Source organism: Gallus gallus, chromosome 5 (assembly GCF_016699485.2).
Source record: "Gallus gallus isolate bGalGal1 chromosome 5, bGalGal1.mat.broiler.GRCg7b, whole genome shotgun sequence".
NCBI classification, from domain to species: Eukaryota; Metazoa; Chordata; class Aves; order Galliformes; family Phasianidae; genus Gallus; species Gallus gallus.
In genome coordinates, this window is record NC_052536.1 from 49677239 (window position 1) to 49695445 (window position 18207).

Here is an 18207-nt window from a genome sequence, read left to right on the forward strand (position 1 = left end):
AGAGAACACCCCAGGTCAAGGAGGCCTCCCACATGCCACCAGCACTCGGCATGGTGGACAGAACTCCTCACCTGAGGTTGCCTCCTGAAGACAAGCCTTTATTTGTCCTGCCCACAATCTGATGCCACACACAGGCCGTTAAGAGGCATTACTGAAAGCAGTGCTTATCCCATACAAGCATGCAGAGCAGAAGATGATGCCTGCACGCCCAGCATGGCCAGGCCATTTCACCATGGGTCAAATCCATCCCTGAGGGCTCCCCGGCTCTGCCCGCCAGTAGAACATCCCCCTGTCTGCCTGTGAGTGTCAAATGGAAGAGATGGATGTAGCAATCAAACTGGCTGTGGCAGGAATCTCTCAAGTGCAGTGGAATTATTTTTAGGCCAGAAGCGATCAAAATGTCAAAGGGGTTTTTATTTATTTTCTCTGGAAGGTTCGTTGATTGAAATTCCAATAAACAGAGGCTGCCTCTAATCCCGTTGTCACAAAGTTGGGGCTGTAATCACTTCCTGCCCTTGAAAAAAATGTGCAATTAGGCAGCACGGGAGGACAAATGACCCGGTGTGCCTGACAGGGCTGTCAGCACTCTCAGCACAGCACTGCACGCTGTGATAGGAGTCCACCACCCCGCAGAGCCACCCCAGGATGTGGCTTCATCGCTGGCACATCCAGAAGGGCTGTTTGCATGGCATGGTGCTGCAAAGCATGGTGGCACCCATTCAGACCTGCACCATCCCACAGCCCAGGAGCTGGACATGGCCCCAGCCTTGCAAGCTTGCAGGTTACACACAGATCGCCCCTTTTCCTACTAGAGAAGAGCCTTGTGTTGGTGCCAGCAGCACCAGATCTGAAGTAGCAGAGCTTTTTTCTTGTTTACATGGCCAGAGAGGAGCGGGTCTGTAGTGACCTAAATTAAAGGAGGGCCTTGAATCCACACTCAGCTCGAGGGTGTGAGCAGTCCGTAGATAACTAGAAAGTTAGTGCTTTCCTCAGCGGAACTGCCCATTTACATCTGAAAACAGCACAGACCTTGCCCAGAGGCTGGGACAACAGCTGCTTGCACTGCCTAATTCCCTCAAGGCCTTCCACTCCCTCTCCAAAGGAGGTACTTTACACAGCAAGAGGAAATTTCCAGTAACTGAGATACAAAAATGAATGCAACAGTGCTCCAGCACCAGCTGAGAAACTTGTACATGAAGTGCTCCCCATCCCACAAGGACACTGCCATGAGCCATCCCAGCAAGGGGCACAAGGACAAATGGCATCTTCTGCTCCCGCTCTTGGGGCTTGAGACCTTGGTGTGATAAGGGAAAGGCCACATTTCTACCAGGTCAGGTTTACAGGGACTGGATCCTGCACCATGCCCCACGGGCTAGGCTCTACAGAGAGCCCTGGGGCAGGTGGTAGCAGGTGATACAGTCGTCATGCTGTATCACCTGCTAGGACACCATATGGTGCAGCAGTCCCTTCTTATGCATGAGATTGTGTGAAACAGCAATTTGGCAGAGGGGATCCTCCCCTTCCTCCACATCAGGATAGCACATCCTGGAAATGACCACCAGGACTCAGCTAAGCAGCATTCTCTAGGCAATGTTGAAGGAATGTCTTTCAGCCATAGCCCAATCGACTTCTGCCTGGTCTTTGCATGGAACATCAGGATCTGGGCCATGTGGTTTTCCCACAGAAGTGCAGGAATTCTGGCTTCCATAGCTGCCACACTTCATGCATCCATCTGCACGAGTCCATGAAGCTTTGCAGGAGCTGTAACTGCAGATACTGCCACGTGGGAGAGAGAACTTCAAGTTTCTCACAGTAGGTCTGACTGAAAGAAAGAAAGAAGCTGTGTAATTGAATAGCACTTGTCAGAACACGTGCAAGAGTCAAACAGCAGTAACGCTGCTTCTATTCACAGACACCTGAATTAAACTTTATCAGTGTTCACATGTTGACAGTCAATCACAGAATTGTTTGAGTTGGAAGGGACCCCAAAAGGCCATCCAGTCCAACCTCCCTGCACTGAACAGGGACACCCACAGCTCCATCAGGTGCTCAGAGCCCCGTTCCAGCCTGACCTCGGCTGTCTTTAAGGACAGGGCATCCACCATCTCTCTGGGCAACCTGTGCCAGTGCTTCGCTGCCCTTATTGTAAATCAAGGTGACCTTTCTTTAAGCACATCTCACAGCCAGTTTCACTGCTACGTGTGAGCTGGAATGAGACTACCAATCTGTAGTGCAAACGTTTCCGCCACACTGCAGCCCAGCCAGTTCTGGGATTTGGGAGCCTACTTACCCAGGGGATTTCAGCAAATAGGAGATTAAGTGATTTATGGTATTTTAAAAGCATGTTCCCGAACCTCTTTTCTAAGGCAAAAGTGGTGTTTTGGATAACTACTTTAAAGAGCTGTATACAAGAGGGTTAATGATAAGCCATTCATTATATCTGAATCAGTTTGCATTACAAGGGGGAAGTGTGCTTGCTTATTAATTATTTCTTTCATTGCTTTCTCTTCCTCATAGCAGGGCAACCTGCTGTCTGCTTGTGCCTGGAGCCCCAGGTCAGAGCTCTGCGTAACTCATCCTTGCTCTGCTAACATGGGGAACTATAAATAAACAGGAGAGCAGAGAAGGAGGTGGTGCAAAGGGACTGCACTTTTCAACCTGAGATACTCAATCTATTCAGCTTAACCAACAGAAGGTGACTGGTGACAATCTGTAAATATTAACTGAGCTTTCTGATAGCAGCAGGCTCTGGCATGGCACAGATAAAACACAATTCTGTCCAGCTGGAGCTGGACAAATTCAGACTACAAAGAAGTTACCGATTATTTCAAGTGAAGCAAACAGCTCTATGCTCTCCACTGACAGCTATTTTTAAACGGTGAGGACCTGCAAGGAGGCACTAGCACTTGCCTGGTTGCATATGCACATATCATAACAGGCCAGGAGGGAGAGGATGCTGCAGAGGAGCCTTGCTGCAGGGATGTACAGACATGAGGGAAGAACAGGGAGGAAAAGCCCTGCCTTCTCCTTTGCTGCTGCTGTAAGATGAATCACACTTCTCAGCATTCAGTTCCCTTCACCACCTACAGCGTGACGCCTCGTGGTGTGGAAATTTGCAGCCAGAGCAAGGAAAGCATACATGGAGTATACAGCAACGAGGAGCTCAGAGAGGTGATGTTACAGCCACAGGCGTTCCGTGCCCCTGGGAGCAGGCATGCCTGTGCACGTACACATCACTCTCAAGCACGCTCACACACACACCTACCTCTCCTAAGAACAAAAGCAGCAACAGCGGGCACACATTCCACCTTCTACTTCTATATCTTCAAAAAGCAAGTTGCTTTCTATATCAGGTTTCCTACAATTATCATGAAATATCTTCAAGAGAGCAATTCTGTCTTCTTGGCGGAGCGACTCTTTGATGTCCAACACCGCGCTCAGATGTTCTTCCCTTTTCAAAAGGATAAGAGGACGTGTCAGTGAAAGAACCAAGGGAAAAGGTTTGCTTCCCACCACCCCGTATTGCTGGGCCAGGCAAAGGCTTAGAGCCTACTGAACTGTTTTTTGACACTCTTTGGCCACCTAGAAAGGAAAAGGCCATAACACCACAGCTGTGCATGACGTGACTGAGCTCAAAGGTCCCACGCTCTGTGCACATGGAGCTGTGAAGATCTTTACCTCAGTTTTCTCCTGGAAAAAAATTGACATCTTCCATAGTGGGTTTGGGGCAAATCTGCATTGGATCATTTGAAAGCATCTATTGTCTCTTTCCTCTCCTCACATGGAATTACGTAGCGTTGCTTTGCCGATCGTATGTATATTGTGTGTGTGTGTACCTATATATATGTGCAATAAGAGAGTAAGAACCTCCATGCTGTATCAGATAAACATCTTTTTAGCTCAGTACTGCTTCTTTAAAAGAAGCAAATGCTTTGGAAAAAGAATATGGAAACCAGGCCAAGCATAACATGATCTCTTTGTCTTCCTTTTTCGCTTCTGGCAGTCTGCAGTTAAGGGACTTCCTTCGCTAGGAGTTGTATCATGACTGTCATGTTGAATAGGCACTAAGACAATTATCTACCACAAATTGTCTGCTCCCTGTTTGAAGCTATTCTCGCTTTTGGCCTTCAGAGCATCCTGTGACAGAGAGCTCTACACCGTAACGATGTTAACTTGAAAAAACACAGTCCCTAGCACAGGACATCAGAGCTCGAGATGGATATAATAAAAAACAGAATTTGAAACAAATACAGTTAGCTAAAATCTCACCTTCCTAATAAAAGTTGGGTTTCATTTCTTTTAACAGCTCCCTATGAAAAACTGAGAAGCGTATATTCTCACTGGATTATGTGGGTGTGCTCCTAGAAAGGAACTGGTGAAATGTGAGAGCCAAAAGCCAAGTGCTTGGAAGTTATGAAAGACCTGAGTTGAGGATGCTCTTGAAGCTTACATTTGGCCCACATGTGCCAGTGCTGTAAAGTGCACCAGTGCAGCCTGCACGTTGTTCATTCAGGTATTATTTTTCCACAGTGCTCCTGCTTTTTTGACAGACACTTCATCCATCCTTCACTTTTATGGGAGGACATCTCAGCTCGAGGGGTTAACGTCAGGCGAAACTAAAAATCATATTAACCTGCATCTGCACATAGGAAGAATGGAGTGCATTCAAACACAAGCACTGTGCCTGGGCCAGCACACTGCAAAGAGAATATCTCACAGGGTTAATGTTGTTCTGGTGGCAAGTATTTGTGCAGAAACGATGTAAACAAATTACCTTAGATCAGGAAATTGGCTGAGCATGGGCAGCAGGGCTATTTTCGTCCCCTCAGCATCAGGAGCTTGAATAAGTCCTAAAATTATTTTGATGGGATCCTTGAGAGCATCAGCTGTGGGACCCTGGGAAGAGAAGCAAAGGAGTGTTCAGGGCAAGGGAAGCAATGTATGTTAGGAGGTGGCCTCACATCACACTCAGGTTCTCACTCCATGGGTTAGGAGCTCTGTGGGGCTGCCTGTGCATGCACAAGAAGCACGTTGACCCTCCTGCTTAGAAGAGAAAATACAGGCTGCTTCCAGGATGGCTCAGGGACTACCTGCAGCAGCACAGAATTCCCTTCTGCACTTCCTTTCCCAAAGCAGGCCTCTCCTTACATTTCCTGTCCTCTCAAAGGCTATCTCACCCTTTGGGAATGGCTTCCTTCCCCGGGTAGGCACTGTGTGAGAAAAAGTTCTGCAGGCCAACAGATGACAGCAGCCGTGGAACCAGCCCAGGGACAAAAGAGTGACCCTGATCAGCAGGTGAGGGAACACAGATGGTGTGGCAGACAAAGGGAAGCAGGGCTGGGTACTGTAAAGGATCTGAGCACGGTGCTGTGCCTGGCCAGCTCCCTCTGACCTGGAGCACACAAAAGAAAAAAGCCTCAAAAATCTAGCAAGACACACACAGCATTTTTAGAGAAGTTGAGGGAAGCAGAATGTGGGTGAGCTGCCAAGTGAGGGGTGTTGTTCACATATTTCATCGGTGCTGTAGTGCAATTAAATTGCCTCTCTGAATTATTGATGTCATCGTGTCAACAGAGACTCTGTGACAAAGCAAACCTGGAGAGCAGGCTGCCAAACCAGGCCAGGAAAAGCCCAGGTTCTCCATGGGGCATTGGAAACAGCAGGCCAGATCTTCCATGCAGTTCATCTCTGCACTGAACATAAATCAAAAACAATAGCAATACTTGCAGACAGCCTTCTATCTCCTCCTCCGCACTGCAGACACACGGCATGTTCAGCTCTGCACAGTGCACACGCTGTACTCAGCTCCTGATGCACCAATACTGTAAGGCTTCGTACTTGGCAAGCTCACTATTACAAAATGCTAATTAATTAGAAGGTGTCAGATTTTGTTGAGTGCTATATAGACAGGAAAGGTCGGAGGTAAACAGCCTGCAATCTAAAAAGACAAAGAAGAGGTGGCTTGTCGGCAGCATTCAGATGCTTGTATTGTTTAGGACATGTATTGCTCTGAGGAAAGAAGCAAGGTATTTCCTAGTGTGTTCTGAGACAGAGTGGAAGCAAGAGCCTGAACAAGGGCACAGTTGGGCAAGGAGCAGGTAAAGCCTGAGCAGCAACTGCACAATAAATTCAATCCGCAGTACAGCACATACTTCGCATGCATAACCATGTACCTCATCTGACCGAGTATCAGGCTGTCCCCTGCAAGCTGCTTATGCATTACCTCCCCCAGGTTTTCATTGCATCTACATCAAGTAAGAAAGAGAATAGAGTAGGGACGCGAGGGAAGCTGTACTAACTAGATGCAGGCTTTTTTCACCCAAGCGGAACGTAGAGCTTTGGCAGATAAGTAGATTTCTCATATCTCGTTTATACTATGAAAGCAGCTGTCCTTGCACATTTCAGCCAAAGCTGATGCTGAGCACAGCATTACTGGTAAACCTCAGGGTTAACACTAGAGAATCCCCTCACTCTTCCCAACACCTGGATTTCTCGAAGCTGACACGTCGCTGACTGGTCACTCCAGGAAAGGCAGGTCTTCAGCTAAAAGCACAGGCAGCCAGCGGCAGCCATGGAAGGGTCTGCAGGGAGGGAAGAAGGTAGATGGGAGGGCAACAAAAGCTGTATCCCATGGCCAGTGAGGGGCAGCCGTATGGGGGAACCCATGGAGAAGGTGAAGATGAGGAGCAGCTGATTCAGTTCTTCATTCTAGAGGCCGGAGGGAAGACACAAGGCAGGAGCACAGCTCTTCAGACACCCCTTCCTCATCTGCGTACACATGCTAAGGCACAAAGCCTTGCCTGGGGGAGCTGACAGCTTTAGAGCTGTCTTACCAGTTTAGAGGAATGTACTTCATTCTTATTTCAGTGGCAGGAATCTTGCCTGCTCTAGTCACACATTTCAAAACTACAAACTAAGAGCTTCTGGCAGATAGGAAAAGCTGGCTTCCAGCCTCTGATTTTCATATCTATGAAGCTACATACCACTGTGGTTAAGACCTCTTAAGCTCGTCTCTTGCTTTCAGAGCCTTTCTCTCTTCTTCATGACAGAGCAAAACCACAACCGTATCAAAGACTTACTAAGCACTCTTTAAAGGTGGTTTGCAGCATCCTATGATCTTCTTCCATCTTGCTGACAATCTGCCTCCTCCTCCGCACAGACGATTTCCTGGAAGTGGCCAGGAGGGCTTGCACGTATTCCTCAGTAATTATGTTGTTCACAGACTTGACTAGGCCCTATTCAAGAGCAAAGAAGACCAAATTAACTCCTCTATACTCATCAGAATAATGAACAAGGAGCAGACCATACCTATAGGATTCTGACCACTGTAGGCAGGTGATAAAAGGCCTGTGCAGAAGGATGTCCCATTTCTCTGCTTAAGCATCCCTGGTATAACACAAGCTGTATGTGGATGACTCTGAGCTGTACTTGGATAACACTGATAATGAGTATGGAAACATCCAACCAAAAGCAATGGGACCAGTTGGCTGAGCTCCACTCATGCTTCGGAGCAGCAAGGTAACACTTGGCTTAGCACCAAGCTAGCAATCAGCATAGCTTTAGGAGATCTTAGTCTACAGACAAAGCGAGATCCAGTCTCCCTGGAACATCCCTGCTAGACACATCCCCTGGCCATACCCATGGGCACACCGTTGTGGCTGGGCACAGAGCTCACGTGAGTACTTCTAAGCCACCCACAACCTGCTAAGAAACATCATTGCTAAGACCAAGCAGTGCTTGAAGAGGAAAGGAGAGTGAAGAGGAAAGGGAGATGGGCTGCTGCAGAGAAAACACGTTTTCATTAGCAGTGGAAATCAGCCCAGTTTTAGGCTGCAGTCCAAAGGTACAGGAAATCCCCAGCACTGTCCAGAAGAGACAAAGCAAGAGGCAGACAGCTCTGGCCCAGCACTCCACCACTGAGCCACTGCTTACCCCAGCACTAATGTGACATAACACCCAGTGACAGGCTCTGAACAACAGCAGAATAACTGCTAATTTTTTTGTTCCATTACTGTTTTCCACATTTCAAAATGTTAATTAAAATCAGCACCAACAAAAAGCCTGCAGGACTTGGAGGAATCAGAAGGGGAGTCCAATGCTTAGCATACCAATAAAGTGGTAGTGGGGCAACTGCAGTAGCAGAGACAGCTCCATGTTCCCACTCTCTGTTTGGAAGATACATTTGGTTTTCTCATTTCTACTCTTCTTGGTTTCTCTGAGAGATTACAGAAAGGTCCTGGCAGTCATGGGGAAGTAGATGCCCAACTATGAGGAACTGGACTGAGACCACTAGATCTGTAACAAACCTTCTATTGATAGAAGAAATGGGAGTTCAGTTTAATGTTGGAATACTGTGCATGTAGAGGTTCATGGACTAGTTTTAGTGACTTCTGAATATCTTGTTCTTACTTTCTTCCTCATTTCTTACCTGATATTTCTCTGTTTTTTTCTTCTTAAACACCAAAAAGCTTTGCTGTAAGAATTCAAGGATGCGTCCGAAACCACTGTCACTCTTTCTGAAATGATCCTTCAGTGTTCCCTGAGGAAAAGAGGCAGAGTCAGAATGCACACGTAGAGACATCACACAGGCTACTGATGTGGATTGCTGTGCTTTTGCTCTTTCTGCCCTCAGAAAAAAAAAGACTCCTCCACAAGCTGCAGCATCCTGTATATTCATTTCAAATAAAAGCAAAACACAAAAGACAGAAACAATTCAAAATCAGGAAGGATATATTAAGTTCTTAAGCCCAAACCTAGAAGATATAAAACTATGAAAAATGGGCCTTGAACGCCTCCAGGGATGGAACATCCACAGCTTCTCCGGGTCTGATTCCTGACTACTCACCACCATCTTGGATTTTGTGAATTAATGCTGCCAAATGAAGATACCCAACTACTAAGAATGTATAGCACTCCTCTCAAGTGGAGCTCAGCCCTCGGGGTCTGGGTCCCCAGAGGTGGTATGGGATACTTATTTCCAGCACAACACCAAGTATTATTATACCCACTGAAGTGGGTGCCTGCCTGACACCATGAAAATATTCAGTATTAACATGGGTCTCCCATACCTTGACTTCAGCAGTGACCGTCTGCAGCAAATGCTCCGTAATCTTATCTTCCGTCCTGTCTATAATTCCTTTTATCTTAACATCCTGATCAGTGCTGGCACTACAAAGGTACGTTAAGTTATACCAGACATTTCTGCATAAAAACAAAAAAGGACATAAAAAAAAAATTGATCATATCAAATCAGGGTGTTCTCTCATATCAAAGTTCTTCCCCCTGCAACCAACACGACTGCCCGGACACTTGAATAGACACGTGCTCAGGTGCAGGGTTACCACAGGGTAACCTCAGTGACACACATCAGTGCTCCCATCTTTTGGACAGCTCTTATTAAGATGTTGCCACAAGGACATGTAAGCTCCAACACACACAAATGCCACTTGTACCCAGTGAGCTTAGATGACTGAAAAAGCTACTACTACCAAAAATGAGAAGGCGTTAAGAGGCCTTGACAAATGGAGGCCTGGTGAGCATTCTGTGAGCCTTTGACACTCAACAAATGCAAGGTGAACAATTATATTCCATCAGAACAGTCTTCAAGACAGCAAAACCCTGTTAAAATGATCACTGGTTTGAAAGCAGACATTTTACTTTCTGGAAAACTCAATGCGTATCTTCATTTTTAGTATCGCTGTAAAGAATTACATAAAGGAGTCTCATTAGTATTCAGTTTAGGATCCAGCAGTAGCAACATACACATACAACAAACAAAACAGCTACAGGCTCAATGCAAGTTTCCAGTGTCAAATAAGTGCAGTGCATATGGTGGCTTTGGGCATTGTGCTGACTCTGGAGATCCTCAGATGCTTTTACACAGAAAGAACAGAAGCAACCTCATTTTCTCTATTGCTGCAAACACTTCTGAAATTAGTCTGGAGGTGCAGAAAGCCTCCCCCACCCTTCTGTGCTTTATTGCTTCCTTCCTTCCAAACAGCCTCAGGAAAACCCTGGCATGTTCAACAGGGTTTCATTCAGCAAAGCACTTGAGCATGGGCTTACCTTGAAGTACATATGCACATGCATCTCAGTGCAACATTCATGGAATTTTCCTAATGAGAGATAATCAGGCCAGGGAAGGGAACCACAAATCGACACACAGCAGGGTTGGCCAGGATAAAGGCCACAGCCAGCTCCTTCCGTGCTTAACATTCACCACGTGGTGTGCATGGAGCTCCAGATCCAGCTGGAGGCAAAGCCAACCCCTTAGCAGAGTTAGAAGAAAATCGGAAAGTAGAAAGTTCATTTCAATTCAGATGCCACCAGGGTCTGGTTCCTTACCTGAGAATGCAGAAATTCTCAATGGTTCTCAAGCTGCTGGAGATCCCATGAAAGCCATCATGCTGGAGTAAGCTTTTTACTTTGTTTTCATAGCTAAATCAAAACAGGATGACATTTTTCAGCCGGTGTGTTCTGTAACACATCTGACAATATTATCCTAGCAGCAAAAGGAAGAGATGCTCTGTGATTGCTTGTATTTTGAGTGTGTGTGGTTTCACCCTCTGAAAGGGGGCCTAGAGCAAGGCAAAGATGGTCTCTGCCCTGCCCAGCTGGTGAGGAAGGAGAGCACAACAGTGAATGGCGACAGCCCTTGAGATGCCTGGGTGCCACTTCTTAACAGAGGCAGGAGGTTCATTTTATCATTGTTTCTGCTGCAACACTTGCTTCTGGGAAGCAACTTGGCTTTGCTGATGAAGCTGCAGAACACTAAAAGCCTTCGTGTGCACAAACAACCTGCAAAGTCTATTGACCGCTTCATCGCAGCTTCAGTCTCACAAGTGGCTCCTGAACAATTGTGTATTACAGGAACTTCCTTCTTTTTATAATGTGAGAAGCCAAGGATCTTAAATCGTGAGAAGCCAAGGATCTGAAATCATATCTCTTTCTGAATTACTTCGTCTACAACCAGCAGCACTGGCATTTTCTGCTGTGCAGGATACAAAGGGGGGGAGATGCCCAGGGTCAAAATGCAGATGAAAGGAGTCTGAAGAAATGGTGAGAGGGCAAAAGATGAGGACACGGTATTCATCATCCACTAAGAAGCACAACAGAGAAGAGCTCTCATCCTACAGGGAGCCAGGAGGCAGCACCAGGCCTGGGAAAGACAGGCAGGGCAGGAAGAGCCAATCCTGGCCACCAGCCATGAAGCTGCCCCTCTTTCTGGCTGTGGTTAGGATCTGAAAACAGGATTGCCAGTGGCTTTACCAGGATTTCATTCTGCTGAGCACTGAGGACATGCCAACAGGGAAAATAGCATCCCCCTTACCTGTCCAGGAAGCTCAGGTACTCCTCCAGGCATACAGCTTCCACCTTCTCCCTCAGGCTCTCACTGATGTGATGGGCTGCTTTTGTCTTCTCTGTTAATATCTGTGGATTTCAAAGCCATTTTTTCTTTATGCAGTGAACAGGAATACAGCTCAGGTGCCTACAAGCAGGTGGGCTGTGCCAGACAGCTAAAACCCAGCGCACTTTGGGCATGCTTGAGCTGGTGGCAACTTAACGCTGCCCATTAGTTGCTCTATGGAAACAAAAGATTGCAAGGGAGAGGGAAGCAGATGGATAAAAGGAGACAGATGGACGCATGTGCTGTGCTATCTCAATGCCCTGGGAAGAGTCAGCAAGACACAAAGGGTGACATCACCAGTGGGTTTTTCCACTGCTCAGAACAGATGTGAAAGTTCATCAGAAGGGACAGGATAAAACACACCACGCCAAAGTGTCAGGAAACCACAGCTGATGAGGTTCCACAGCACAGTGCTCATTTTCTATTTGAACTTTAGGAGTCAGCCTGAGAAAATTGAGGAAGTGACAATTTCATAAGGGTTGCCATTTCATCTGGGCTCTTCATCACCTACCACAAAACACTCAAACCTACCAGCTGTGTACACAGTACAGCCAAACCCTCAGGGCTGAGATATGGCCAGATGCTGGAGATAGGACCACCATATCTACAGCATCTCAGCTGATGTGAGGGCCCTATCAGCTGTCCTCTATCTCTATCTAGCTTCTGCCGGGTGTAATCCCCTGGATTTATTCTGATGCTTCTGCAGATCTTGATCCAAAAACTCGAGAGAAAAGCAGATCTGAGGGCCAAGAGAAGCAGTTAAAACATGGCAGCTGACTTGTAGGCTTGTAATGCACCGAGCTGAGCCCAAACCGGATCTCGCCAATTACCCACATAGTTGTGTGCAACAATGTGACTGCCCCAAAGGATGTGAGCTTTTGAACTCCCTCCCCAGTTCATTACCTGAATGATTGCAGCATCTGTGCAAGGGGTTTTCCCAGCATCAAAGGCTTCATTCAGGGCTTTCCCTACTTCCTTCTAAAAAAAAAAAATATATTATTATTATGATAAAGAAAAAAGAACAGTTGAGAAGAACAGTGATGGCATTTGTAATGAGTTAGCTTTCCCAGCCTTTCATTATGCATTTGGACTAGATGAATTTCTGCCTCTGTTTTTTGGCCATCCCATTTAACCCAAAGCCTGGCAATTATCCAGCTGACCTAATAACATTGTCCTGCTTTGTTCTGCATTGTTTGCCTGACTTTAAAAGATTTGCAACGTCCTTTCATGCCCACGTCAGCTCGGGTTATCTACAGCCTTCCCTAGCTAGCTTAGCTCCAGCGAAGGTGCCCACACAGCAAAACAACACTGAGCACAAAGCCTGCCAGCGACTGTAGCTGAGGTTTTCCACCCTTCTTAGCTCCAACCAGCACCACATAAACCAGCCAGCTCTAATGAAAAGCATTCCCTCACTCGAGCCAGGGACATCTGAGTACCAATAGAGTCGGGTTCGTGTTTAAAGCTACTGTCACAGCGAGATGAGCCGCATGAGGTGGTGTGATGGGAAATTTCCCAAGGCTTGGCTGGCTTGTGCTATTTTCAATTGACTATAAAAACAAAACTAACACTGTAGAGAAAGGGCTCCTTGCTTAAAACGTGGTCTGACCTTTATAGGAGCTTTAAATTCAAAAGTCTGGCTTAGTTATTCATTCATTTCTGCATCTTTCACCAAAGAAATAGAAAGAATGTAATGCCTGATCTTCCATTTTTGTCTTTGTTCTCTCTGGCTGACGAATTACAAAATTTATGGCTGTCACTTAAGAATTTCATCAAAAGTGTATCCAAAACTGCTCTGCCACATTCATTTAGAAGTGTCAAACAAAGGCAAATAAGTGGTTATAAACAACCCAAGAAAAAATTCCTTTCAGAGTGCCATCACCTGACTGCAAGCAATTTTGCGAGCATGATGTGCTGAGATAACAGATCCAAGCTGAGCTGCACCATCTCTGGCCTGCCCCAGCTGCAAAGTAACTTCAACCAACACAAAGGTCTTGCTACACAATGGGACAAAGCAGACAGTTACTCACTGCAGGGCAGTAACCTGTTGAGCCAGAGCATTTGGTTGCTCTGGAACAGGCAGTGTGAGCCTGCCCTCTGTAGCCCTTGCAGTGACACCAGCACCCCAGGCACCAACCAAAGGCGCCAGAGTTTCTGATGTTACAAGCAGAGCCATAAGTAATCTCCAGCTTCCTCCTGCTCCTCTCTCATCTGTCCAACTCCTGTTTTAAAACGTGAGAATTTAACATCCTCGAGGCCTGCACCTACTTAATAAATACAGTCAAGATTGGATGAGATGTTCAGTGCAGGCAGGAGCACACAGTGCAGGCAGAACAAGGCTGTTGGGAGCCTTGATCACTTGGGCAGCAGCAGCAACTCGGCCCACATTGTACAAAGCACATTCACTTCTCAGTCCTTCTTTTGTCTACTTGAGAAGATACAGAGCCAAGTCACTTCAGATAGTTATAAACCCTCCTTTTGTCCAGGAAGGCCTATCTGGTCTTGCCACCTCTGGTTTTGGACAGTCAGTTTTGAGCTGAGATCACAGAAGCAGGGGACAGAAAGTTCATTTCCCACTTCTCAGTACCAGAATGAACCCTAGTTTCTCATTGCAAGGTTTGCCCTGCACTCGTGTCAAATGCCCCAGCACAGCAAGGACAGGGATGACCCATCAACAACCACATCAGTGACACCATAACTACCAGCTCACAAACTTCTCAACCTCAAAAGGCACAAAGGCCTTTTGCCCTGGACATGTCAGCACTGAGGTACAACGGCCCATACTCAGAGTTGGCCATGTTCCCCACAGTGACATTTGGAAGCTGCTTTGAACCCCGTGTGACATTTGAGTTCGCAGTCCCCTCTGATGTGGTCACAGCTCTCATCACTCACTTCTTTTGAAAATGCTTTGAGTTTGCACAGGTGTGAAGCTGGCACTCCCCGTGACAAAGCTGGTGACAGGTGAAGCAGGCTATTGCTTACTCTGTTCTGCCTCTTCTCATTCAGAAATATATAATCATCCAATGAAGTGGCAAAACCAGAGCTGTGTGACTTACAGTCACAGTTACATATTATGATCACCGAGAGATAATTCACAAATAATAGAGTCATAATATTGTTTGAGTTGGAAGTGACCTTTACAGGACATCCAGTCCAACCCCCTGCACTGAACAGGGACACCCACAGCTCCATCAGCTGCTCAGAGCCCCGTCCAGCCTGACCTCGGCTGTCTGCAGGGATGGGGCACCCACCACCTCTCTGGGCAGACCTGTAAGACCTGCAAAAAATGCAGCCAGCTTTTTTAGTACAAGTATTTATAGCCACTGCCAGATCTAGGTGAGCCTGCTCAGTGGATGGTGTGCCCAGAAGGCAGAACATCCATGGTTACAGAGCTTCCCCCAGTCATGACATTAGGGGAAGAAAATAAAAAGTTCAATTCTCCATCAGTGTTTGTAGCTCTGGGAGTTTGTCAGTGACTCAGCATCACGCTCTGAGAGAACTTCACTAGCACTGCCCTGACTACAGTCATTTCCTTCCTTGAAATAAGTGCTAAAACAAGCCCTTAGGATCACACGGTCCTCTCCAGAGTGATGATTTAAAACAGCCCGCGAAGAGGCTCAGATTCAAACACTGAAACCAGTAGGTTTTAAGGATATTGTCACCAGCTCGTGCCTCTGCTCCCATGTTTATGACTACCTTAAGGCTACTGGGGAAATGGCACTTAAGGAAAACTGCAATGTAGAGTACTTTCCCCGGGGGTGATACAGCAATCTGCTCACGGGGAGGGGGAGAAGGTAGAGAGGGAAGTGAGAGGGAAGAGGAGGGCGGTAACTTCTGGTCCTGCATTTGGGCATTCGCTGAATCCAAATGGCCAGGCTGAGTTTTCCAAACGTTGTGGTTTCCTCTGGGAGTCCCAACGGCTATAATACATCTTCCTTGCTTTACTGGTATTCCACATGCCTAGCCAGCACTCCTCAAAGGGGGAGAGTTGGGAAGAAGAGAGGTGCTGCAGCCCTTGAGCAGAGGCCACCTGTGGGACTGCAAGGCAGGCTGCCCTGCTCGGGCCTTACAGAAGGGCTGTGCACCAGCTGCACGTTTGCGTGTGGTGGGGTCTGGAAGTAATTTTGTTATAGCCTCAGCAGTGTCAATCCAGAAGGCTGGAAAGAGCTGTGAGGGGGTCCACATATCAGGCAAATCTAGCATCCTCAATAACTGAGTCCTTACCCGGGCGACTGCAAGTAACTTTTCTTCTGTCTTCAGAATAATCCACATGAGGCTCTGCACATCAATGTGCTCGGAGCTCTGCCTGTGTCCCAGCCACGTCCCACTGCCCCTGCATACAGAAGACAAGAGCTCAGTCACAGCAGCCATCTCCCATCCAGTACCCCCTCCCACCTGGCAGCCCCTGCTCTATGCTGGGGGCTCACAGGGCATGCAGCAAACACCCAGCAGTGCTCATTAACACTGGCACAGCCCCAGTGTGTCCAATGATCCTTTTCATGCCCTTTTCCTGACTACTATTTTTTTATTTTCCTCCTTCCTGCTCTTGCTGCCCAATTACACCTCTTGCTCTCCATTAGTGGGCAGGTGGGGATGGGCTGACGGTTGGACAAGAAAATCTCAGTGATCTTTTCCAACTTTAATGATTCCATGATTCTTTGATTTCCTTCTCCCTTTTCCTCTCCCACTGCTGCACTCTTCCTTGGGCTTGGGCACAGTTACACAAACCCACTTCTGTATATGCACAATTGTACCAGTGTGATACACTCCATCTAAATGGAAAGGGGTCTATAAGAGAAAGCACCTGTATACCAGGACAAGTGCATCTCCACACGAGCATTTACTGAGGTTGTAATTGTGTTCAGAGAGAATTCAAACAGTTGTGATTTTTTCCCCCTGAAGTCAGTCTGGCATCTCTCTTATTCTCATTTTCACTTTCTTCATTATCTCCTGACCCTAACACAGTCACAGGCTGCTCTTTTTTTGAAAGAAGAAACTCAGAATGTATGTTTTTATAATTTCAGCAACCCATTAATCTTACTGAAGAGCAAGCAGCAGCAGGAGGGAGACATCCTGACCTCACATCTCCCATGTATGTGAGGACAGCATGCACTGATGTGACCCATCACACCACCTCCCTCCTTCAGGAACCCAGCTGAGGAACTGATAATCAGCTGACCATTATGAGTGCAATTATGCAAAGAACAGAGAAGCTCTAGGCTTGCATGGAAGCAACCAAATAAGCCAAAAGGTCTGAAAACGAGCAGGACATAAGTAGATTCTGTGGATGCCCCATTCCTGGAGGTGCCCAAAGCGGGGTTGGATGGGGCCCTGGGCAGCCTGAGCTGGTGGGGGGCAGCCAGCCCATGGCAGGGGGTTGGGACTGGGTGGGCTTTAAGCTCCCTTCCAACCCAATCCATTCTGTGATTATGACTCCAGACTAATGCTATTAAGTAGCAAAGTAAACATGAATACAGAGAGTCAAACATCTCATCTACCATCACCATACACAAAGAAATCACAAGAAAGCAAAGTAGGTTCAGGCTTCAATGACAGCTACAAAGCATTCTCAGGGCAAGGCTTTGAGTTCACACTGGGTCCAGGTATGCTGCTCTTCAGATCATGGGGCAAGCAACACCTGTTTTCCCAAACTTGGATAGGAATTCAATTAGCTGCTATATTTTTTTCCACGGCCTGAAAACTAATGAAGGAAATACGGAAACAGTTTGTCAAACTGCAAGCCAGATAAGCAGTGAGAGGGCCAAGCAGACAACAGCAGTCCGCAGAATGTCCTCCAGACATACCTTCTGTATGCTTTTAGGCACCACTCATAAACTAAAAGCCCTTGGCTGAAGGTGCAGTGCTCACTGTCAGTAAGGGCGGAAAAGTGAGAAGACAAAGAGGCATGGCAGCACCGGGCGTAGGGGATGAGCAGTCCTGCCTCCTTGAAGAAACCACTTCTGTGCTCCAGCTTGGGGAGGAATGTTGTTTCCAGCTGACTCAGATGCTGTTTTAGTGCAGTCTCATCTGTGTCACCAGTGGGGATAAAGTGGGGAATCTGGGCTGTCCAGTACTGTGTTAGTTCTTTCTCCAGATCTTTCCCCCAGAAGTTTGGACGCCAGGTGGAAGAAGGCTCCATCCCTTGCTCACTGCTAAGCCACTCCTCTTTCTTCTGCTTCTGCCACTTCAGAGGTTCACCCACTGACTGCAATGTCTGCAGGAGCATCTCATCGCTCCCACCGAGTGCTTTGCTCACAGCAGACAACATTCGTTCAGCCAGGAGAGTGTAAAGTGACTCAGACTTTCCCACACCATCATTTCCAGACTGCTCCAGACGAGAAATATAAAGGCAAGCTTGAGAAAACTTCCCTTGCTCAATCAATCCACGGATGATTTCCTCTGCAATAGAGAGAATAACAACTCAGCTTGATGCTTGTTCACGCCTCCATCACTTTAATACCCATGTATTGAAGTATGGAGTTTATGGCTACCCCAAAAATCCTCACTCTACTCCAAAGGACCTCACTTCAGGTTCAGCGCAAGCAGCTCTCACTTTCAAGTTCTTTCCCTTTTCTCTCTTTCTTTCTCCTTCAGGCTCACTGAGCTGCCGTCTGCAGCAACTTGTTATGCTCATCCCAGCAGATCTGCTTTTGTGGGCAATACAGGTTTATTCATGTTAACTCTTCACTAAGGAAAGTACCCTTTTTTACAGAGCAAAGGAATTACAGAAAGAACATCTGAAAGAGCACAGAGCTCAAAGTCAAGCCTAGTAGGAATGCTCTGTCTTCTGCACAGAAAGCCTA

General features: G+C 47.0%; 1 protein-coding gene across 4 annotated transcripts in view; it reads right to left on the reverse strand.

Moving 5' to 3' along the window:
* Positions 1-395: 395 nt before the first annotated feature.
* The window catches only part of EXOC3L (exocyst complex component 3 like), a 46536-nt gene continuing 28724 nt past the window's right edge, over positions 396-18207 (reverse strand). For 3 of the 4 annotated variants that reach the window (XM_040701296.2, XM_430056.8, XM_040701297.2), the window contains exons 2-12: positions 17209-17803; positions 15629-15737; positions 12311-12385; positions 11330-11430; positions 10345-10437; positions 9069-9201; positions 8429-8539; positions 7080-7235; positions 4775-4896; positions 3266-3451; positions 396-1822 (exon numbers count right to left, since the gene is read on the reverse strand). In XM_040701296.2, coding sequence (XP_040557230.1) covers positions 3271-3451; positions 4775-4896; positions 7080-7235; positions 8429-8539; positions 9069-9201; positions 10345-10437; positions 11330-11430; positions 12311-12385; positions 15629-15737; positions 17209-17672 — 1545 coding nt within the window. In that variant the 5' untranslated portion in view covers positions 17673-17803 and the 3' untranslated portion in view covers positions 396-1822; positions 3266-3270. The remainder of the gene's footprint in view (positions 1823-3265; positions 3452-4774; positions 4897-7079; positions 7236-8428; positions 8540-9068; positions 9202-10344; positions 10438-11329; positions 11431-12310; positions 12386-15628; positions 15738-17208; positions 17804-18207) is intronic. The other variant, XM_015287830.4, reaches the window with a different exon arrangement.